This window comes from Rhagoletis zephyria, unplaced genomic scaffold (assembly GCF_001687245.7).
Source record: "Rhagoletis zephyria isolate East Lansing unplaced genomic scaffold, Rhagoletis_zephyria_1.1 Rzeph_scaffold_00216, whole genome shotgun sequence".
NCBI classification, from domain to species: Eukaryota; Metazoa; Arthropoda; class Insecta; order Diptera; family Tephritidae; genus Rhagoletis; species Rhagoletis zephyria.
Window position 1 is genome coordinate 126,119 of NW_016157300.1, and position 25,863 is coordinate 151,981.

General features: G+C 34.2%; 1 protein-coding gene across 6 annotated transcripts in view; it reads left to right on the forward strand.

Annotated features, from left to right (window-relative positions):
* The window catches only part of LOC108358153 (uncharacterized protein YGR130C-like), a 171,124-nt gene that overhangs the window by 101,173 nt on the left and 44,088 nt on the right, over positions 1–25,863 (forward strand). For 4 of the 6 annotated variants that reach the window (XM_017609330.1, XM_017609328.1, XM_017609326.1 and 1 more), the window contains exon 2: positions 19,960–20,128. In XM_017609330.1, coding sequence (XP_017464819.1) covers positions 19,976–20,128 — 153 coding nt within the window. In that variant the 5' untranslated portion in view covers positions 19,960–19,975. Of the gene's footprint in view, positions 1–19,437; positions 19,502–19,749; positions 19,842–19,959; positions 20,129–25,863 lie in introns of those variants that run through there. The other 2 variants (XM_017609327.1, XM_017609329.1) reach the window with 2 other exon arrangements.

The following is a 25,863-nucleotide window of genomic DNA, read 5'->3' on the forward strand; positions in this document are numbered from 1 at the left end:
TTTCATTTATAAATCATGTTTGTCATTTACTCCCAAAAGTTTATAGTAATTTAGCATTTATTCGTAGATATGCCAAGGATTTTAGAGACCCTTACACTCGGAAAGCATTATTTAATTCCTTAGTACGATCTAAACTTGAGTATGCCTCTATTATATGGAGCCCTATTTATAATTGTCACGCCTCTAGGATTGAGCGAGTTCAAAAGGTGTTTATTCGATTTGCCCTCGCTTCTCTTAACTTCTCAGATCCGATTCCCTCATATTACTCCCGGTGTAAACTAATAAATTTGCTATCATTGGAAAATAGAAGGCGTACCCAATTACTCTTATTCGTCTTCGATCTTATCTCTAGCTCCATTGACTGCCCATCTCTTCTTGAGCAGGTTACCTTTAATGTGCCTCTCAGAACTCTTCGCTCTCACATCCCCTTTTACGTTCCTGCCGTTAAGACTAACTACTCATCTTTTACGCCTATTTTTCGAAGCCTTGTGGAATTTAACAATATCTCAAAGAGCTTAGATATCGGCTTTTCGTTTCCAAGAAGTCTTTTTAAATCATCTCTTGAAACCTATTTTCGTAATTGTACATATACTAGTCACCGCTAATACTTTTAAGCCTACTTCTAGTCTGTAAGATTGTAAATCGTAGACTGAATAAAGATGAAATAACAATAATATGAAAAGTTGGCTCTTTATTTCCGGGCTGGGACGTGTCCCTTCGTGCCGGGCCGGGCCCCCTAAAATTCTTNTCCTCATCTGATGTTCTCTTTCTTCAGGAAGATTTAGATCGTCTTTTAAATTGGTGTGAATATAATAAACTGTCTTTGAATGTAAAAAAGTGCTTTAAGATGACCTTATCTAAATCTCAAAATACCCTTACTTCAAATTACTACCTCGTAAACCATCAGCTTACGTCTGTGTTTTGTTGATCTTGGTGTCGTGTTTGACTCGAATTTTTCATTTATAAATCATGTTTGTCATTTACTCCCAAAAGTTTATAGTAATTTAGCATTTATTCGTAAATATGCCAAGGATTTTAGAGACCCTTACACTCTGAAAGCATTATTTAATTCCTTAGTACGATCTAAACTTGAGTATGCCTCTATTATATGGAGCCCTATTTATAATTGCCACGCCTCTAGGATTGAGCGAGTTCAAAAGGTGTTTATTCGATTTGCCCTCGCTTCTCTTAACTTCTCAGATCCGATTCCCTCATATTACTCCCGGTGTAAACTAATAAATTTGCTATCATTGGAAAATAGAAGGCGTACCCAATTACTCTTATTCGTCTTCGATCTTATCTCTAGCTCCATTGACTGCCCATCTCTTCTTGAGCAGGTTACCTTTAATGTGCCTCTCAGAACTCTTCGCTCTCACATCCCCTTTTACGTTCCTGCCGTTAAGACTAACTACTCATCTTTTACGCCTATTTTTCGAAGCCTTGTGGAATTTAACAATATCTCAAAGAGCTTAGATATCGGCTTTTCGTTTCCAAGAAGTCTTTTTAAATCATCTCTTGAAACCTATTTTCGTAATTGTACATATACTAGTCACCGCTAATACTTTTAAGCCTACTTCTAGTCTGTAAGATTGTAAATCGTAGACTGAATAAAGATGAAATAACAATAATATGAAAAGTTGGCTCTTTATTTCCGGGCTGGGACGTGTCCCTTCGTGCCGGGCCGGGCCCCCTAAAATTCTTAACGTGCGGGCTCGTGCGTGTTTTTAAAAGTTTATTTTGCACTCGTGCCGGGCCGGGCCTGAAAATTTAGACCCGTGCCCATCTCTAATGCAAACCAAATTATTCCAAAATACTAAAAGAATATTTTAATATTAACAAATACGTCGTCATTTTCGTACCTGAATTTCTACCAGTTGTACATACCAGGGTTGTTGCGAATATTCGCATTCGCAACCGCGGAACTTCCGCATAAATTTTAACATTCGCATTCGCTTTCGCATTGGCAATAATCAATGCGGAGCTTTTGCGAATGCGAATATTGTGCAAGTGCACTGATAAAACGTATATCTGGCAAACAAAAAATTTTAGCCAACATTTTTTTGCCTGTGGAGATGCTACGTTAAGTTCGTAATTTAAAGTCAAAGAGTAAGATAATAGTAGGTATTTCCAGCGGAAATGTTCAACGGCTGGCTATAAAGAGAGTCGACTATTTGCGCGTTAAAAGATTACCTTTAATTTGGTAAGAATTATGTAACTATCGAATATTATTTGTCAAAGTTCTGTTGAAAAAATTGGATGCATCGCTAGTTTTTTCCACTTTTTCTTAGAAAAGTGTAATTATTTTTTCTCATAAAACTTATTATTCTTAAGTTCCGTGTTTCCTTTATTAGTCTTTCAGCTCGAAAACAAAAACATTTATTTTAATTTTGTGTAAATTGTCAAAATTAGCACGCATCGAAATAAAGATGAAATGATATGTTGATAAGTCGACAGCCAAGTTCACAAATTAAATAAGAATTAATTCAAGGTGAATTTTATATCTATTGAGGAGTGGGACTTGGCATGTAATATATCGTTATTATAGTATGGGAAGAGCCTAACTCACATCGTCGCTGAAATACAAAAAGACGCAACTAACTAAAAATCCAAAATTAACTTTTTGATTGATAATGATGCATTTCCTCGAATCATAAGTCCCCACATCGTTTTAGGCAATACAAAAATTTAGTTAGTTGTGGTTTTTTGCATTTCAACGACAATGTGAAATAGTATTAACGATACATATGTTGAAAATCTGCGTTCATTCGCCTCAAAAAAATGTATCAAAACACATTGAGCGCGTGGAATGGAGCAACAAAAGGGATTTGATGGCTTATGGTATCGACAGCGGTGAGTAATTAATTGTGACTGCCTGCAACTAGGAAAAGCCGAGTTCAGGTAACTAATAAAAAAACTAATTACAAGGTATTCATTATAGGATAACCTTTCCAAGAAGTTACCCGGGAACTAAGCAAATCTGAGACCTTTATCGTCCGTGATTCCATAATTCAAATAATAAAAAACGGGGTACTTTTTTAACCAAATAACAAGATTTTAAATTAATTCTGCCAGCAGCCACGACTTTCAAAACAGACTTTTCTTCGAAATTTTCATTCCTAGAAAATAATTTGATTGCCATATTCATCTATTCATAACCTCGCTATAACCGTACATTTTTCAAACGAGTCACAGAAGACAGGATTAAAAATTAATTACAAAAACTAAAATCGAAAAACGCTGATGGCGCAACAGGTTCTCCAAATTCTAAAACAACAAAAAGAATTGGTGCTCCAAATTGGAACATAACGGTGTTTAAACAACGATCTTGGCATGATGCTAGGTTGTGAAGATGAAAGTCAGGAGGATACATCCGACATTTGCAGCCCCGATGCAATTCCCAAAAAGCAATTGTTGCACCGCAATAAAAATATAAATATAACTGAAAGTCCTCTCAACTGGTGCAGCGTCAATCGAAAAGAATTTACAATTTTGTCAAGTTTCAAGTTTTTCAAGTTTGTCGCCGCGAGCGAGTAGTTATTTAGGGGCGCAGGTTTGATTTACGACCCGTTAGGAAACAGGCTGTAATCCTAAAAGGCAGCAAGATTACTCTTTCTTAAATACAATGTTCCAATTCTTTAATTGATTTACTAAATAAAATATTATTAAAAATTAATAACTTTTCCATTTTTTATTTACCTAAATCTCCTAATGTACTCACCAAAATTACTTCTTAAAAATATTTGACATCCGCATTCGCATCCGCGGATGTTAGCTTTGAAACATCCGCATCCGCGGATGTCTAAAATTCCACATTCGTAACATCCCTAGTACATACATATCGTCACCTGAAATGCAAAAAGACGTAACAAACATCATCTTTGAAATGCAAAAAGTCATAACTAATAACTAATAAAAAAATCAAAATTCACTTTTTGATTTATATAATGGATTTCATCGAATTACAACTCCCCACAGGATTTTATAAAAAAAAATATTAAAATATTAGTTACGACTTTTTCCATTTCATTTACGATGTTTTTACATCTTTTTGCATGTCAGGTGACGATGTGCACTCAAGGCCTGCAAATGTTGAACTATAAAACATAGCGACATGTGTCACATCATGCAAGTGCCAGTTCATATTATGTCGCTCATACATGTTTCACAATAACATATGAAAACACTGTCGAATAATTGAAATCAAATCATGCATCAAATCTATGCATGTCAACACAAGCAACACATGCGACACATGCGACATAGTCAGCATTATTAATTACATTTTATATACGGGAAGAGATTTTGTAAATTTTTTAAGCACCTATTATAGTAAAATGCATTAAAGAATAGTGTAATTAAAAACCTGTGTATATCTTCATCCAAGGCAGGATCAAACAGTATGAAAAATATGCTACAGAAGCACAACAGGGAACAACAGCTTAGCTAAGTAGCAACGACATGCTAAAACAGTATGTTTGAGATGGAATGACATGGCATAACACCTTGTTTGAGTTGACATGACATAGCAATGCATGAAATTTTTGAAAAAGACATTTTTACAGAAAATGTTGAATTTTGCAGTTCTTTAATGTGCACATATGTAGGGTAAAATTTGTAAATTATTTTTTTGGCCTGCAAGATTTTTAAGCATGTTCTTACGATCAAGACCTCCTTTAAAGGGATACTAAATGAATTTCATATAACGAAAAAAATTAATTCAGTCTAACAGTTCTTGGCTTGTAGTTGCGCTATAATAGAATGTATCACGATTGAGAGAAATAGAGGTTGCGCCCATCACGGTATCGCTATTCCTCTCAGTGAATTTGGCAGAGTTGTTTGTATGACGTCACACTTGTGCAACTTGTTTACGTTTTCCTTGCAACATTTGTTCTTCTTTTTCCATTCTTGCTCACGTTTTGGCATTTCTCTCTCGCAATTGCACCAGTGTGATGTCATACAAAAGTTATTCTCAAAAATATCCTCTCTGATGGGCGCAATATTGTATTATATCATTCTTGAGAATGTATGTATGTAGCAGGTCTGCATCATCATGATTAGGGCGATTTACTTTCAACCAAAAAAAGAAAAAAATACGATTTTTCATATCAGTGTAAATACATATTGTATATGCATGGGATGTTTGCATGTGTAACGAATTTATTTTAGATGTGAGTGATTCATTGTGCTTTTCCATACGAAGGGTGGATTCTCGAAATGAGTCATTTTCTCGCCCTTTTCGAAATTCGTTGGGATTATCATTGGTTACTCGCTGATTGTAATTTCGTTAATTTGTTTCGTATATGTATTTGTATACAGATGTGTCTACATAAAAAACATGTACAAAAAATGAAAATAAAATAATATCATAGTCGGTTTTCAAAGGTAATATTTTTTATGCCTACATTATGATGGCTATCTTCATTTACTTTCAATTAGTTTGAACCAGGGTTGTTGCCAATATTCGCTTTCGCATTCGCAATAATCAATGCGGAGCTTTTTCGAATGCGAAAAATTTGCTAATATAGGCTCGGAGGTATCGTCTTTGGTTTCATCTTTCAACAGTAATTTTGTTTACTTGTCGGGCAATATTCCCTCTCATTGCGAGAGTCGTGTCGAATGCAAGTCGTTTTTCGAGAGTCGAATCGTATCGAAAATGTCACGTCATTGCCTAAAATTTCCACTCGACTAGTGTATTAAAACGGAAAAACTTGGCAGCACTGTATAGTTTTCGACGATTTTGGTCGTTTACTTATTTCAGTATAACAATAGACAATGCTACTGTTGTCGAGTCGTACAATTTAGCCTAATTTACGACTTACGCAATGAGGCTGATTATTTCATAGCGTTTGGCCGCCGCTGTGCTTTAGTGCTTAGAAGTGCGCACTAACATTCCGCAGGGCTTATGATCGAGAATTGGTATTAAGATAAAATTACCTTCAAATGGTATGCAAAAGTATTTGTACTGAATATTTATTTGTTTAAATCTTCAATGCTTTGTGGCTTAACCCTCTGCTACTGACATGACCGAAGTTTCCCTATTATATTGACGTGTAGTCTCAGACACCAATTTTCCTGATCAAAATATATATATTCGATATTTATTAATAAACTTTTTTCGATTTACACTGGAAATTCTATATATATTTTAAATACCCATAAATGAAATAGTCATATAAATAAACTATATGCCGAAAAAGAGGCGATTTTAGTAACCAGTGCTATTGAAACTCAAGAAAAATGTCGCACCTTCGATGTCTGTCAGACTACCACATCAGTCGCAGAGGGTGAAGCCGGTCGCAAGTAAAATGCCAAGTGCAGAAAATGATTCGAGAGGCTCATTAAAATAATTACTAATATTTTTTTGAAGTATATCCGATAGCTACCTCTTCTCCAGATTATGAATGTATCTCGATAACTTTGAAAGGTTCCGTATTTTGACTAAAGCAAAATTAATCTTTTTCTTTTTTGGGATTAATAGAAACGTATTTAGTTTTAAATTTTTTTCTTCGATTAAATTTTTTCTCTCTTTAAGTCTTAAATATAACAGTTGTAAAATATTAGTGGGGGATTAAATAAGTATTTTTAAGTGCTGCATATAATTCTCAAATTTGTAAGCCGAGAAGCTGTCTATGGGTCCAAACTCTTTAGCACAATCCAGTATATGAAGTAAGCCATGCAGATTAAAACTTATTAAATGATCTCCATAAATATTTCCTAATAATAATCTAATAATTGTTGCACAACATTTACTTCTGTTTTGTATGAAGAAAATGGTAGTACAGATCATCAATAACACAATTTTTTTAAATAAATATTCCCGAGTATAATAAGAACTGTCTATATTCTGTACCGAATTCAGATGGCACCCAAGCAGAAAGTAACACCCCTATTATGAATTTTCATACGATAGACGATAAACTCTTGCTAGCTTCTTCTTTATTGGCGCTGTAACCGCCTAAGGGATTTTGGTCGAGTCCAAAACAGTACGCCAGTCATTTCTCTTCTGTGCCAACTGGTCTTTCCAACGCAGAGGAGGCCTTCCTCTTCCTCTTTTACCAGCATCGCTGCCCGCGTTGAATACTTTCAGAACAGGAGCGTTTCTGTCCATTCAAACGACATGGCCAAGCCAGCGGAGCCGCTGAATTTTAATTCGCTGCACTATGTCTATATCAGGGGTGAGCAAGGTCGAGGCTGAAAAGAGCCAAAGATCCTTGGCCAAATTTTCAAAATCTGGTTTTACGTCAGTTAAAGCCGTTCTGTTAAATGTGGTTTAGTCAATTGTGAACGGTATTTTCACTTTACGAATTTCATTTTAGAAAGCAAAGACTCACACTTATACGTTGTACCAAAAATTGAAAATATACGGCACGCAGCTGTTTACCACAGCAGATATTTTAAATCTAGTACATGTTGCCGGAACCCAAGCAATGGCAATGCTTTATGTTGCATTTCCAGTGCCTTATCCTCTTTTAATTCCAAAAACTCCAACTCTTCTTCGCTTTTCAACTTGTCAAATAACGTTGAATTACAAGCATCTAACCCTAATTTATTTTCCATGCAAATATAGGTTCGAGTATTTTTTATGAAGTGCGAAGTAAAGTGTTTTGTGATATAATATTACTTTTCATTTTGTGAATTTGGTGCAAGGTCTAATAAAACAATTGCATGTACTATTTAAGAAAAAAAAAACACAAGATGTAAAGTTATACCTTGGGTGTATTAATGCAATATATGTGACCTGGTCTACGGAAAGGGGGCTTAGGTGTCAAAAAATCAATTTTCACTTTTTGGTTGATTCGGATGGAAGATGAGATGCTTTTTCACGTGGTGAAAAGCAGAAAATCCTAACTTGCTTAGAAGTGTACTAAAAATGTAGAGAAAGAAGAGTAAAAATACGACAAAATATAATTTATTGGTAATGAACAAAATACATTGAATTATAAGCTATAAAGACATGATTATATATCATTTCCCGTGGTATCAGTGTATGGCATTCATTATTACAACAATCTTTTGACAGAAATTTTGTTACCAGCTCCTCCTCCTTTACATCAACAACATACAGGTCCATCTTAACAAAAGTTTGTTCGGTATCATCTTCTGCCTGAGATACACATACTTCGTCTTCATCATCATCGCTCTCTTCATAGTTTTCATCATCGTTTTCATCATCCTTTTCATGGAAATATTGTCCGTATACGGCACTGAACTCCTCATCAACACTCATGTTTCATTTCATGCGAAATGCGAAGACTATAATCAACAGAAACAGTAAACGTCACTTCTTCAGTGTTAATTTTTTAAATGTTCCACACTAGCAACTTACACGATGAACTATAATAATATTCCGACCAACAACAACACTTACTGGACCAACAACAACACTTACTGGACGTCCGGCGCGGAGAACAATTAACGAGATAATGAGAAACTGACGAAACGAGTTGCTTACTTTTAACAGCTTTTTCACAGAAAACTAGTTTTCGCACGTAAGCTCCCTTTTCGTAGACCAGGTCACATATACAGTGGCTCACAGCTTATTTCGTGTAGTCAGTGATTAAAAGAAAAACGTGTAATATTTTAACTATGTGCTTTATTTTCAAAAAAACTTTAATGAGCTTTTAATGATGTATGTCTGCGACATACAAACACCAACAAACAAACAAATATTAAATTTTTGTATAGAATTTCGACAACAAAAACATAACACATTGTAAAACGACCTCACAGCTTATTTCGTGTACCGTAACAAACTTAAACCTTTTCTCTTATGTGTTTTATTTTAATTATAAATTTTCTAGTAACTAATATTTAGTAGGATAACCCTTTTGTTTTAAAACTGAGTTCAGCCGAGATTGCATGGAGCTAACAAGCTTTTTGGTGTAATCGGGTGTTATTCTCTCCCACTCCAATTGCAATGCCGTTTTCAGTTCTTGCCGGTTGCTTATTTGATGTTTCCTTATATTTTTTTCAAGAACACTCCATAAATTCTCAATAACATTGAGATCGGGCGATTGTGCTGGCGTTTCAACCACATGTGGGCAATTCCAAAAAAGCCAAGATCTAACAACTCCCGTTTTGTGCTTCGGGTCGTTGTCTTGGTAGAATCTAAACTGCTCCCGGATACCCAATTTTTCAGCACTTTGTAGTAAATTATTTTTCAACAAATTCAAATAAACTGTTTTATTCATTATTTCTTCTATGAAAACCAAGTTTCCGACACCCGCTGAGGACATACAGCCCCAAACCATTACATGGCCTCCACCGTGTTTTACTGTGGCGCGCAAATTTTTACGTTGCAGCTCTGTATTAGGTTTGCGCCACACGAAAGACTTCCCATCGGAACCAAAAAGGTTACATTTACTTTCGTCTGCAAAAATTACTTCATTCCAAAACGTTTCGTCTTTATTAACGTGGCTTTTGGCGAACTCCATTCTGCTTTTTCTATTGCGCTCACTAATAAATGGTTTGTTTCGGGCTGTTCGTCCATGAAAATCAGCACTTCGAAGAATCCTTCTGATTGTTTCTGGATGACATGACTTTCCAAGCACGTTATCTACCTCTTTTGCCAAAGCTGGTGCACTCATTGTTGGATCTTTCTTAATTTTTCTGACTATCCACTTCTCATCGGCCGCTGTAAAAATTTTATTTGGCGCCTCTCGACTTTTTTCAGCCACTCTATTTTCACGGACAAAGCGTTGTATTATGTACTGAACTGTAGAAGCACTTAAATTTACATTTTCCGCAATTTTTTTCTGAGAACTTCCATTTTTAAATAACTGAATCACTAATTCGCGCTTTTCAATAGACGTACGGCGACCCATCGCGGTATTTAAATTAATATTCGCGTCCGATCTTTTACAACACCAAAATTACACTAAGAAATGATCTACTGAAACATTCAAAGTCAATTGGTGTATTTCTCTAACCAGCACATTGGCGCCAGTAACGGTAAAAGTGCCCGCACGAAATAAGATGTGAGGCTGTCTTACTATGAATTTGGTTTTTGTTGTACAAATTCAATTTAAAAGAAAATCATTTTGGACTTTTTTGTTTCTCATTACACACGAAATAAGCTGTGAGCCACTGTACATATAAATACTTATTTCTTGCTTACAATGTTGGTAAAATGAAGGATGTAATTAAGTAACTTAACAACTTATTCAGAGTTTTTATTGTAATAATTAAATTGAAAAATTCAATTTTACGCTTTCCTTTTGCGAATCTTTCTGTTATTCTTTCAGTGTCAATTTCAATATCTAAATGTACGTGTAAAAGTGCTAGACCTATCAGTCTTTCTTGATTCATGGTACTTCTTTCGGAAGTAGCGTTACTAGCTGGAAGTGTGACCAGAATGCGGAGAAGTTTGTTAATCAATTCGTCGCATTTACCAAGAACTTCTGCGGCTGATTTTGGGAATGGCTTTTCGCTTTCCTTATGTTTCCATCGTTCCAACCACACTTTATACTCACCTTCCAAATTGATACCGTCTTTTTCTAAGAAAAGTTCGTATCGTTCTCCAAGCGACTTTACGCGTTCGATAGCATTATTTTTTTTCGTCAGGCGTATTATATTCCCCAATTTTAGATCGAAGTAATAAGTTCAAATCAAAAATGTTTAATGTCTCTTTCGGCAATCTTTCTCGGAGATCGAACAAAATATTATCTAATAGCGGTATAAATATTGCCTTTCGATAATAATCTTCAGCGTTAAATTCATTAAAAAAATTACAACTGTTGGTAGTAGCGATTTAAAGATATTCGTAAACTTACGCGCTGGCGTTACGTTACAAAAAACAGAAGTTGATTTTGACTTCGATTACACAATTGCAAAACTGCGAATTGGGCAAGACTATTTGTATAAAAAGTTTTCTAGTAATATTGGAAAAGCTTAAGGTTAATTTTCCAAGTTTTGAAATATAGAAATCTTTTCTGCTTTATGTTGACTCAGCTTAATCATCTGACGTGACGTTACCTGGCGTTACGTTACTAAAATTTCCATTGAAAATGTTTTGTTAATAGCTGAATTTTTTTGTAAGCGAGCGACAAAAGAACGCTCAACTCGGGTAAAATTTCCGTTTAGCTACTTAAGCAACCCTGCTGGTAGCTGGCGAGAAACATGTATCAGTTCAACGGGATTTAGACACAAAAAACAATAGAAATTAGTAATTATGCGAGGTATTTGCGTAATATATATACTTATTTAAAATATAACTCATGTATATACGAAAACCAAAATTTCCCTCTCCACTTGCCCATTAACAATTCACAATAGAGCAGTTTTTTCACTTAACAACACTACTCTTCAGGTCGAGTATGTTTTAACCGGATAAATAGCGAAGTTTGTCTTGTTGCTTTGCGTGTATTTCGTCATTTAAGCGAGTGTTCTTTTGTAGCTCGGCTGCAAAAGAATGGACCTAATATTGTTTTTGAAAGAATTTTTAACGGGAAGAAAACATGCATTTTATGTCGAACGTACTTTTTATTTTGACATCAGCGCCACCAGCGGCACCATTTTTTCCAAATCTATGTCCTACTACGTTTCAACTAGGGATGCAGAAAAAATATCGATGCATCGGATAAAACCGATGTTTTGTACCTTCCGATATATATCGATATATCGATGTATTTTTTTTCGATGCATCGACTTTTGTTTGCAATGTACACTGTACATATAAAAATTATTTTGTATGCTTCCAAACTCTTTGCTCTAGTAACTATTCTAAATGTAGAAATTTCACTATTTATGCACTATGTATTTGAATATACATTCTATTAATATTATTCAAAAGGTATGAGTTATTTGCACTAATAAATTGCTAATTTATTAGTAGAAACGTTTATGGCCAAACAACCATCTAAGAAATGATATTATTTGATATGATATTGACACTCTAAAACCCTTTGAAAATTTTGGCAGATTTTAAACATTTATTTAAATCAATAAATACATTTCGCCGTGAGTTAATATTTAAATATTTATCGAAGCTCCGATTGTTTCATTTTCTTGTTGTATATATTTATTTAAAAGAAACTGTTGATACTTTCATTCTATGCATCGAAAATATCGATGTTTTTATACGATAGATCGATATGAATCGATGCTATATATCGATGCGTCAAATGGAAAAAACATCGATGTATTTTTTTGACTTGCATCCCTAGTTTCAACTAAACATGCCAAATGTCAAACTAATCAGAGCATAAAAATGGTTTTTAAAAATATCTCGACCCTGGCGCCACCTAACGATACCATTTTTGGCAAAAATGTTTCTGCTTACATAACCAGTCTATATTATAAAAAACCGCCAAATCGTCCAATAATTAAGTTAGTAAGTTCCCCTCTTGTGGAAATCGTAGAGCTTTTTATTTTGGCTGCGTTTCTTTATACATTCCGGATAATCCCATTTCACAGCCGGAATAAACAGAATGCGTTTGAAATATACGTCAACATATCATCAGGAACGTTCTAAAGAATAAATAAACAAAAAAGCTTATTCCAAACGTTCAGAATGAATAACGAAATGCAGCCTTTATAAATATTGACACAGAATGCGATGGGAGCTTTTACTTGATAAAAATCCTGATAAAATTTCTTTATAAATAATTTATCAAGAAAACACAGAATTGTACCAGGGTTGTTGCGAATATTCGCATTTGCATTCGCAACCGCGGAGCTTCTGCATTAATTTTACCATTCGCATTCGCAATAATCAATGCGGAGCTTTTGCGAATGCGAATATTGTGCAAGTGCACTGATAAAATGTATATCTCGCAAAAAAAATACAAATTGTAGCCAATATTTTTTGGCTGTGGAGATGCTACGTTAAAACTGTCCCCCTTCTTTTGTAATTTATAGTCAAATAGGCATTTCCAGCATAAATGTTTAACGTCTAGCTATAGGGAGAATGGACTATTTGCGCGTTAACAAGACAGCCTGTAATTAGGTAAGAATTATGTAACTATCGAATATTATTTGCCAAAGGTCTGTTGAAAACACTGGATGAATCGCTAGCGGTGAGTAATTAATTGTGACTGCCTGCAACTAGGAAAAGTCGAACTCAGCTAATTAAAAAACGAATTACAAGCTATTCATTACAGGTGAATCTTTTCCAGAAGTCACCCGGGAACTAAGCAGATCTGATCATTGTCCGTGATTCCAATAGTTCAAATTATTATAAAAAAACGGGTGGATTTTTAACAATATAACAAGATTCTAAACTAATTCGGCTGGCAGCCACGACTTTCAAAACAGAAATTTTCATTCCTATAAAATAACAATTTATTTGGCATATCGACCTATTTGAAACCTCGCTATAAGCAGAAATTTGTCAAAACAGTCTTCTCAACTGGTGCAGTGTCAATCGATAACAATTTAAAATTTTGTCAAGTTTTAAGTTATTCAAGTTTGTCGCCTTACGACCCTTAAAGAAACAGGCTGGAACCCGAAAAGGCAGCAACATTACTTTTTATTAAATACTGTTCCAATTTTTAAATTCAAGTACTAAATAAAAAAAAACATTATTAAAAATTATCAACTTTTAATTTTTTATTTACCTAAATCACCTATTTAATTTACTCACCCAAGTTATTTCTTTAAAATACTTGGCATCCGCATTCGTATCCGCATCAGAGAACAGCTTTGAGTATGATCGAGCCTTTTTGATCACACTCACTAAAAATCAAGCACAAGCGAACGCCACACTCGGCTACTATGTGTTCGATCGAGATGCATACCCGACAGCTGCTTTGGTTACGAACGAGTCTGTTCGATCACCCTCGCTATAAATTGAGCACAAGCGAACACCACACTCGGACACCCGCAGCTAACCCGAAAATTTGTGTAACAATGAAACGGACACCCGAACATTGCGATAAAATGCAGGACAACAAAGAAATTTACGCTGAAGGTAACTGGCGCCAATATGTTCCCACAAAGCATACGAAAATGTTGTTGCTTTGTGCTTGTGCATACGCAATGAAAAAATTAGAAGCGAAGTAGACAAAAATGTTTTTGCATCTATTTCGTATAGTTTCGCGTGGAAAGCTGTGTGTGTATATATTAGAACACAGCCTAAAACTATGTAGGTACATAAGTACTTTTACAAAAAATAAATGTGCACCGAGTGTATAGGGCTTGGGCATTGCCGATCTACACACATTTATACCTAAATGGATGTAGGCGTCGTGATGCCGCATTTTGTATGAGCAAAAATATAAGAAATGGTTAAATGTACACTTAAACAAACTACCGAAAAATTCAACCTTCTCTTTACCCTCTACGCACAAAAACTAAGAACACCGCGATGAGAAGGCAACATTTTTTGTAGAAACAAAAACGTCATAAGCCAATCAAGAAAATTTTGTGCACACTCGGGTTGAAACTCGAACACCCGGGTATATTGAGCTGCAAAGCACCCGAACCCAATCAAGTATGTATGAAAAGCAATCGGGTGTTGTGGCCAACATGTTCGTCTTGAGCTCAGTCGATAACGAACAATACTTCTGCTCGTATACAGAGAACGATGCAAAACGGGTTTTGTTAGATGATCGAGTATACACGAAAATCATGCACCCGCTGCAGATGTCTGATCCGCATCCGCTGATGTTAGCTTTTAAACATCCGCATCCGCATTCGCATCCGCGGATGTCTAAAATTCCACATTCGCAACATCCCTAATATGTACATATTAGCATATGCATATTAGTATTCATACATAATATGTAACATGATTCATGCCTTGCAAATACATTCTTTTACATGCATACAGTGGTGTTCAAAAAATAACTGCGATGGCGCAGAATTATAAATTTTTTTGACATGTTCTGCTTTACAAATTGAAGAGTTGTGATAAAATGTTTTAAATTATAATGTTTTTCAATATAAAATTAATAAAAATACGGTACCCTCTTTTGCAATTGGGAATATAAACGTATATGTTTATTTATAAGCGAGAAGTAATAATTACTTACTTGTGAAGCCGTACGGCCCAAGATAGAATTTCAAAAACCTGCAAAATATTAGAACGGTTAGTCAGAGTATAAGCGATTCGAGTGTCATATTTCTTCTAAATCCGTGCAGGCGTTTCGCATAGTTGGTTTTTAATATTCAGCCCTGTTCTGCAATCCGATTCGAATCGGAATCGGATTTGTTTCCGATTGTTGATTCCGCCTTGTTCTACATTTAGATCCACTTCGAATCGGAATTCTATCGCATCTATTTGATGTTCTGCATTCCGAGTATCGCAAATTTTTTTGTCGGAAATATTCCGATCAAGTAAAAGCCAGTGGAATAGAAAAAGAACAAAACAAAAACCAAAAATATAAATGTAAATGATGAATGAAACATTTTGAACTTTAGCGAATAACGAAAAATTAAGTAAACGAATTAAAATTGGTAATAGTTATAATGAAAATATATTAAAAAGTCTTAAAATGTTATTTTGTGCGTAAATTGTTTATTGTTTAATTACAAAACTCGTAAACTCGTTTCAATTAATTAGAAATAATTTAATTCGCAATTTCGTATTCAATTATTTGTGCTTCACTTTTCAAAGAAATTTCTGTTAGTGCAAATCTATCTACTTCACTATCTACATACTTCACTATCGTTTTTTTCGACTTCTTCATAGTTAAATTCAGGACTGTAGTGGCAAAAAATATTATGCAGGCAAAACATTTATTAATTATTTTCACAACGTCTCATAGTTTGTACTGCACGGTTACTAATAAACACTGAAAACGACTTTTGAGAACTTCAATATTACATATGTACGTGCCGAAGAATGTGTTTGATTAAATGCGTGTTGCATAGTGTGCTTTTACACAGTTCAAGTATTGAATTCAATTCTGCTCGGACATGGAAGAGAGGGGGTGAGAAGAAAAGGGACGAGTACACATGCGTCTGTACCGTCAAGTCGTTTCAACTTTCTTGCTTTGCTTTTGGCATTTTCGTTGCTTCCCATTTAAAGAACCAAAAACTTGAATTCAACAGAATTGAAACGTGTAAAAGCAAATAGAAAACACAAAAGAGAATGAGCAAGAATTGCTTTCAAGTAGTTGAATAATGTAAATCGGGTGATAGACCGTGGCTATGGATTTATATACGGTGTCAATAGAAAAGGTTCCAAAGCATACCCGGTATCGCCCAACAACAACGTATGGCGATCAGCATCTCGATACTTAATCCCCAGTTAAACATCGTTNCCGTGAACTAGATATTTATTTCGCCATATCCAACTAAGCCACTTGGTTGCCATAAACAAATCTTGGTTGTTATAACTAAACCTTTTTCTGAGTGTACATCTCTGAATCCATGCATACAACATTGTGTCGGTAACGTCGGCAATGGTACGGTGCTCCTTCCGAAAGCGCTTTGCTCCCAGGAATGGAACCTTTTGCGTACATGAGGCTGCAAGTCACCCAAAATCTTGAGGAGTGCAAGAGAGCTGTAAAATATAAAATTATACTTTGAAATAGCAAAAGAGAAAACAGTTGTTTGCATACTACTTACGCAGAGTCCGGTAATTATATGGGATTGCTGCGATCGCGCAAAATTGTTTGCCTCACTTTTTCATTTGTTTGCTGCTCATTATTGAGCAAAACCGCTAATAAAACCATTGAACTCAGTTTAGTTTTCACTTTTTAATTTCTTCATATGAATTTTGACTAGGGATAAAACGATACCATGGAAGTATCGATACCTGTACTTGGAAATAGCATCGAAAGAAAGTATCGATGCCTAGTAAGTATCGGGCTAAAAGTATCGATACCTACTTATATCGATATTTGTACCTATAGAATTGTTTGTATAAAAGACGCCATCACATATCTATGAATTTTTGTCAAAGTACATGGTTTACTAGGATGGCCTCCCAGAAAACAAGAAAAAGGGCAAAGTCCAATACGCTGTTTTTAAAAAGTCCCCAGAATTTTGTTAACAGAATTGTCTTCGTTTGTATTTATGTACGTATTTTATTTGTTATACTTATTATTTATTTTGTACATACAGAAAGCGATTGAGATCAAAAACAATTATTTTATAATTTATTTCATACAAATGAATTAATTAATAAAAGTCATCTGTATTATAACACTGTTCAACAGCAGTAATCATGTTGGTAATTTTTGGAGTGAAAAGCTGCTAAGTCCATTTGTAGAAAATTTAAAGGGGAGGAAAAAAAACTTTTCAAAATATTTCCTTCAAGAATTTTGCAGAAAGCTCTGTTGCAAATTAAAAGATTTAGAATTTTTTGTGAGCTTATCGTTTTTTCTGTGCCTCTTTTGGACTTAGTAAATTTGCCTTTAATTGAATATAAACTTGAACACGTTGCGTTTTTGATTTACCTTGCTTTCTATATCCAAATATGAGTTTTCACAAAAAGTGGACTTAGCAACTTTTCACTTCAAGCTAGCGATATGTTAATGAGATGATTATAGGTCTTTCTTTGTAGGAATTTTTCATTGGCAACTAAACTGCCAAAAATATTTAGATATTCACAATAATAATTAGATTAAAAAAAGTCCGGAAATAAAATTTTCACTGAATCGGGTTTCGATATAAGTACTTTCTTCCGATACCTACTCAGTACTCGGTTCAAAAGTATCGATACCAAAATTACTTGGTATCGGACGAAAAGTATCGAGAATGTACTTGTATTTACTAGTATCATTTTATCCCTAATTTTGACACTTCAGAACGCAATTGACAAGTACGAGGTTTGTTCCTTTTTTTACAATCGGATTCGATATTAACTTCGAAACAAAAGTTCCGATCGGATTGTGGAACACCATTTAAATTCCGAGTCGGAATTTAATTCCGATTCCGATGCGATTCCGACTCGGATTGCAGAACAGAACTGATTATCAAATTTTAAATCACCCTGTTCCGATATAAATTTTCTAATTCCAAAAAATAAAACCTTATCGCACATCTACAGGACCTCTCATATTCCAGAAATAAAGAGGTAGGTTATACAATTTATTTCCGAGTGAACTTCTACAAAGCTCAATTTGAGTTCCCAGTGAATTTGGTGTATAATTCACTCTGAAAGGAATTGCATATTCTACCTGAAGCCCTTTTCCAACCCATTTCGATTGATATCCATCCTTTAAAAGTTAATTTAACTTATTATATAATTTGAATGTAGCTTATAAAATACGTGGCAACACTCCTAAATATATTTCAGAAATAAAGCATTTTCAACCCCATTACGATTGACACCCATATTTTAATAATTCATTTAACTTTTCAAATAATTTAAATTTTTGAACAAATGGCAACTCTTTTCAAACACCTAAAAATATTTCTAGTGTTCAAACTAAAGATTTCTTAACACTCTTTCGTTTGACGCAAATATATACACCCAAATTTTAATACATATTTGAATTAGGTAATTGCCTTAATTTAAGTTGAGTTGGATTTTTAAACAAGTGGCAGCCCCCATAAATATATTTCAGAAATAAAGCCTTTTCAAAATCATTTCCATGATGCCCATCTTTTAATCATCCAACATATTAAATAATTTGAATGTCATTTCGTAAACACGTGGCAACCCTCTTTAAACATTCTAAATGTTCAAACTCAAGTTTTCTTAACACCCTTTTGCTGCATATTTCAAATAACTTGCATAAAAGTTAATTAAATAAACAGGTGGTAACCCTCTGCAAAAGTAGATTCGCGCTAAGACATTCATAAATATCCCTCGTCTAAAATTCCGATATATATTTTAATTAACTGATGAATTAAGTTGAATTTTATTTTTCAAACATGTGGCAACCCCGCTCCTCTGGAACATCAAATTTGATCCAAATTAAACTGATAATTAATACAAGATATCAGTCAGTCGGCCGCTGTGCTGCAGTAGTAAGCAGTGTGCGCTTCCACTCCGCCTGGGTTCAAACACTGGTCAAAGCAACATCGCATAAATATAGAAAAAAAGGTTTTTTCTTAACAGCGGTCGTCCCTCGGCAGGCAATGGCAAACCTCCGAGTGTATTTCTGCCATGAAAAACAGCTTCTCATAAAAATACAATCGCCGTTCGGAGTCGGCGTAAAACTGTAGGTCCCTCCGCTTTGTGTGACAACATCAAGGCGCACACCACAAATCGGAGGAGAAGCTCGGCCAAACACTAACATATGTGTAAGCGCCAATCTATTATTATTATTATCAGTCAGAAATAAACAAAAATAGTGCCAAACATTAGCTATATCTTAAGTTTTAACTTCGTTAAGGTAACCTCTACTAAGCCCTAGTGTATAAACAAACCAATATTTTTAATATATGAATCTTTAAATATTCTGGAAATATCTAGAACAGCCGTGCCCAGCGCAGGGCACTTGCTTATGGAGTTCTGCCGGCGTTGGGCATGCCTGATCTAGAATCTACTTTTTTAGTCGTTATATATGCATCCTTTATGTGTAACACTCCAGTTTATTGTTTGACTTGTTTGAGGTGAATGATGCAGCGGCACTACTATTTTTTTGAACACAGCTGCACATATGTATGTATATGTGCATTCATACATAAAATGTAGATACGTTATTGTCGCGATACGATTGAAACAAAGAGTCATGTACTCGCATTGCAATTCGTAATCAATTAAGCGGCAAGCAGGCGCGGTTATAGTTTATTTACATCTGCTGTGTTCTGCAGATACCTTAGCTCAACGAATGCACGAAGCATCTCTTACTTATATGCGTACTATATATGCGTTGACACATACATATGTACATATGTACATGCATATTCGCATTTCTGCAGCATTCTCTTACAACCATTTTGTAGTCTGATAAGAAACTTACCAGTCCTAAGTGATTGTGTTTTAAACGCACTGCGAAAACGTATTTTCGTCACATGGGAGATATTTTTATTTATCGAATCAGTCACTTATAAATAAACTCGCCTCATTGAGAAAGTAGCCAATTATTCTAATACTTTGATGCATTTGTTTCATTACAGGCGTCAAAAAGACAACATGGGTAAAACTCAAAGCAAACGTTCAGTTGATATAACCACCGAAGCTAAGAAGACTCCAGATGAAGATGTTGGAAAGTTGGAAAAAATTGAAGATCTCGATCAAAAGCAATTGAACGGCGATGCAAGTTCTCAGGACAATGCTGAAACGGAGGTACATATATATCCATGAATGTGTACATACATACAAATGTATATATACATATCGCTCATCGAGACTGTTACAACTAGGCTTGCCAAGAAGTGCTCTCCATCCTTTTATCTTTGTTTTATATAACAAGTTAAATGGGGAGGAAAGGAGGGCGTAAATTACTTTCAAAAGTAGATGATAACGAAGAGAAATCTGAAATTGAGAACCATTTCACCTTGATGATAATTAGGGCTCGGAATCTCATGCACTAAAAAATCGAAAATATGCGCATATAACATATATGTAATACTCCTATATTGGCAGTAAGAGCTAGTACCGTTCGAAAACACTACAGTACAGATATCAATAAACACGTACGAAAGAAAAGGAACACATACGTTTATAAATAAACATGTACACGACACATTTACAAAACCGGCACTCAAGTACACAATACATTGACAAAAACTGTACTAGACTGTCTCGCTTTGATTTCGGAATGCTTACACATTGATATGTTAGCTTACTACCAATATAGAAGTATTACATATATGGCATATAATATGCACTCTAAATTCAAAAATATGCGCCATTAACAAGTAAAATATGCAATTAAAAATATTTTCCTAATATTTTATTGCCGCTAAAAAAATAAATAACACATATATTTTAACAAGAAAATAACGAAAACAATTCTCTTCAAAATACAATGCATATTTATGTATAAAATTAGTTTATAATCAAGAAGTCAGATACAATCTTGTTTAAATAGAACCATTGACAGTTTGAGAGAGATTGCCATTTTGATTCCACAACTCGTGCAACATACAGCCATTTGGCGACTTTAATGAATTTCAATACGCCACACAGTGTATTATTTCCATATTCTAGAAAATATTTATTAAATTATTTTATGTCGCCAAATTTCAAAACAAGGTCAAAAAAGTTGTTAGAAATGCCTGATAAAGACGAAACAATAATAACTACAAAATTTAAATCAAAGTGTAGGGCGGGACGGGGTTTGATTTGAAAAATTAACAAGCGCAATAATATTTAAATATGTATATTTGAAACTGAATCTCAATGTTTAATTTGTCGGTGTTATGTGATTTATGCAACAATTGCTAAAATACCATTTTGGTCTTATTTTTATACCCGAGCGCACTTGTGCACAAGGGTATTATAACTTGTTCACATAACGGTTGTTTGTAACTAGAGCTGTAGCAAACCGTTACTGAGTAACGAATACAACCCCTGACTCGAAGTACCGAATCGTTACTCACATAATAATCTCGTTACTCGCATGTTTCGTATATGCACCATCATCGTGAATCAATACAACACAACATATTGTGCGGTAACGAAACTGTTTTTCATATCGATACTAAAGTGTGTTGCGTGTATATGTACGTACCAGGGTTGTTGCGAATATTCGCATTCGCATTCGCCCGCGGAACTTCCGCATAAATTATGACATTCGCATTCGCAATAATCAATGCGAAGCTTTTGCGAATGCGAATATAGTACAAGTGCACTGTTAAATCATATATCTGGCAAACAAAAATTTTTGCCAATATTTTTTGCCTGTAGAGATGCTACGGTAAGACTGTCCCCTACGTCCACCTTCTTTCGTAATTTAAAGTCAAAGCGTAAGATAATAGTAGGTATTTCCAGCGGAAATGTTCAACGGCTGGCTATAAAGAGAATCCAATATTATTTGTCAAAGGTCTGTTGAAAAAACTGGATGCATCTCTAGTTGTTTAATACTTTTTCTTAGTGTAATTATTTTTTTCCTCATAAAACTTATTATTCTTAAGTTCCGTGTTTCTTTCTATTAGTCTTTCAGCTCGAAAACAAAAACATTTATTTTAATTTTGTGTAAATTGTCAAAATTAGCACGCATCGAAATAAAGATAAAATAGTATGTAAAAAAGCGACAGCCAAGTTCACAAATTAAATAAGAATTAATTCAAGGTGAATTTTATATCTATTGAGGCGTGGGACTTGGCATGTAATATATGGTTAGTATAGTATGGAAAGGGCTTAACTCACATCGTAGCTGAAATACAAAAAGCCGCAACTAACTAAAAATCCAAAATTAACTTTTTAAGACCCCACATCGTTTTGGGCAATACAAAAATTTAGTTACTTGTGGTTTTTTGCATTTCAGCGACAATGTGAAATAAGCCCTCTTAAAATAGTATTACCGATATATATGTGAGAAATTTGCGTTCACTCGCCTCAAAAAATATATCAAAACACATTGAGCGCGTGGAATGGAACAACAAAACAGATTTGATAGCTTATGGTACCGACAGCGGTGAGTAATTAATTGTGACTGCCTGCAACTAAGAAGCTCAACTAACTAATAAAAAAAAGCTAATTACAAGGTATTCATTACAGGCGAACCTTTCTAAGGAGTCACCCGAGAACTAAGCAAAGCTGACACCTTTATCGTCCGTGATTCCATAATTCAAATTATTATAAAAAACGGGGTACCTTTTTAACAAAATAACAAGATTTTAAACTATTTCTGCTGGCAGCCACGACCTTCAAACAGAATTTTCTTCGAAATTTTCATTCCTAGAAACTAACAATTTATTTGCCATATCCACCTATTCACAACCTCGCTATAAGCGCACATCTTTCAAACCAGTCACAGAACACAGGATTAAAAATGAAGTACAAAAACTGAAATCGAAAAACGCTGATGACGAAAAAGGTTCTCCAAATTCTGAAACAATCAAAAGAATTGATGCTCCAAATTGGAATACATACAACGGTGTTTAAACCACGATCTTGCCATGATGCTAGATTGTGAAGATGAAAGTCAGGAGGATACATCCGACATTTGCAGCCCCGATGCAATTCCCAAAAAGGAAATGTTGCACCGAATAGTTATTTAGTGGCGCAGGTTTGATTTACGACCCGTTAGGAATCAGGCTGTAACCCGAAAAGGCAGCAAAATTACTCTTACTTAAATACAATCTTCCAATTTTTTAATTGAAGTACTAAATAAAAAAAAACATTATTAAAAATTAGTAACTATTCCATTTTTTATTTACCTAAATCACCTAATGTACTCACCAAAATTATTTCTTAAAAATACTTGACATACGCATTCGCATCCGCGGATGTTAGCTTTTAAACATCCGCATCCGCGGATGTCTAAAATTCCACATTCGCAACATCCCTAGTACGTACATGCATGCATGATTCGTGTGAGGTACAAGCAGTGTTGCTGCGCCGTCTCAAGAAAATGTATCTACNATCCCCTCAAATAACAAAACGGTTTAAGCTTAAAAAATTTACTTAAAAATATTTAAAAAAATAAAAAATTATTTTGAACGGAATCGTAATAATGAGATTTTTGATGCTGTTTTTTTAACTTTTTTCAAGGATTGGTATAAGAAAAACTTGAATAACTGCACCTAAACTCTTCCGATTTAGACTTGTGAGGTATCATTGGAAAGGTATTTTCTCACTCGTTTTATTTCTTTGCTAACAAGATGTGTTGGTATTTAAAAAAAAATGTTTCACGAATGACTTTTTTTGCACATGCAGTATCGGTCATATCTATAGCACGCCATTTCCAAGTGATATTGTGTTCCCCTTATGTTTATTTATTTATTTTTAAGAATTTTCAATTAAAATTTAGTTCATTCTCAGACAAACCCCATATATACCCAAGTTCAACAATTTGTAGAAAACTGCAAAAAAGTGTAACAAATTTTCACATAAATTTTAAACTTTTTTCCCGGAAGTGTTAGAATTTTTTTGAGTACACAGTTTTTTAGCCCCTGCAATTTTAGTCTGATAATGTGCAAATTTCAAGTGGCTACGAAATACCGTTAATTTTTTAATTTTTTTTTTGTCGCATGGCTTCCATATAATGAATAAACTCAATTTATTTGTATATGGAAGAAAACCGCAACACCTTTGGCAAAAAAAATTCTAAAAAATCAACGGTAACTATTAGCCACTTGAAACTTGCACATTATCAGACTAAAATTGATTGGGCTATAAAACTGTGTATTCGGAAAAATTCAAACACTTTCGAGAAAAAAGTTTGAAATTTAGGTGAAAATTTGTTGCACTTTTTTGTAGTTTTCTACAAATTTTTAAACTTGGGTTTGTATGGGTTTTGTTAGAGAAAGAACTGTATTTTAATTGAAAATTCTTAAAAATAAATAAATAAACATGAGTGGCACACAATATCACTTTAAAATGGCGTGCTATAGATATGACCGATACTGTAAATAAAAATAGTGGGGAAATACCTTTCTACCGAGATCCTATAAGTCTAAATCAGAATAGTTTTGGCCCAGTTATTTAAGTTTTTCGTAAATCAATCTTTGAAAAAAGTAAAATAACAGCATCAAAAATCTTATTATTACGATTCCGTTGAAAAGATTTTTAAATATTTGTATGCCGATTTTTTAAGCTTAATCTGTTTTGTCATCTGAGGGGGCTTTGTTCAAAAAGTTCTTTAAGAAACTAATTTTATTCATAAAAAACTCCATTTTTGGAGGTGTTTTCAAATCGGTCCAGCTCGCTTAAATCATAATATTTCTCCGAAATATTTTGGTGGACGTCTTAAAATATAGNCTGAGCAACTCCTCTTCAAATTTTAACATTACTTCACTTGAAGACTCAACATTTGTTTCCGTGCTCAAAATAGTTTCGTTTCGCCCTAATAAAGTTCATGCATACATTTTAGAATCTTTATGACAACAACAATAATTTCTTTAAGTGGTTAAAAAATTACCTAGAAGGTATGATCGAAATCTGTACTTGAATTCGAGAGGTGACGGATGGTCATGCAGCCCTCCTTTCATATATGTTCAATAACTTCACTAAACTTCACTCATTTTCATACATTTTTGTTTACTTTTACAAAAAAAAAAAATATTATCTCTGGGGATCAGGTAGCATGAATTTTATGAAATGTCATAATTTTATTAAAAGTCAAATGGTTAGCAACAACAACGAATGTCATTAAATGGAACTACCTTCTTTTTTGTATCATGCAATTTGCTGCATAACTTTTGAATTATAGGTGTTTAAATAAAAAATAATAATGAAAACAAGTGAATTTTTTATGTAATTTTTAAGAGGTGAAGAATTAGTTATGTCATAACTTTTGAAGCACACCATATACTGATTTTGAAATTTTATGTGCAATTAGTACTTATGTGTACACTTCATATGTAGTAGGTAAGAAAAGTGTGCATTAAAAAATAACGAAGTGGCAAGTAACTCAAAGTCTGTAATTCCACATTTCACAATTTTCAAAATTTTCGGTTTATCGCGTATAGTTTTTGAAGCATTTAAGTTTAAGAACTTTTTAAGTATGTATTGTATACTACAAAAAATTACGAATAATTTGATACCTTAGCAAGAGCTGTGCTTTCAGAATAAACCAACTTTTAAAGATAAAATATTCTGCGATCTTGAGCGTAATTTTTATTTCAAAAACACTTTAATTAAAGGCACATTNTCCGAAATATTTTGGTGGACGTCTTAAAATATAGTAAATTTTGTGATCCCGGCGGAAAAACCGCAACTTTTTTTGGTGATGCAGTCTAATGTACATATATGCATATGTACGAACGAACATTTCCATACGCTGCAAGATTCGTTTCGGTACTCACATAATAGTCCCGTTACTCGCATGTTCCGTATATGCACCATCAACGTGAATCAATACAACACAACATATTGTGCGGTAACGAAACTGTTTTTCGTATCGATACTAA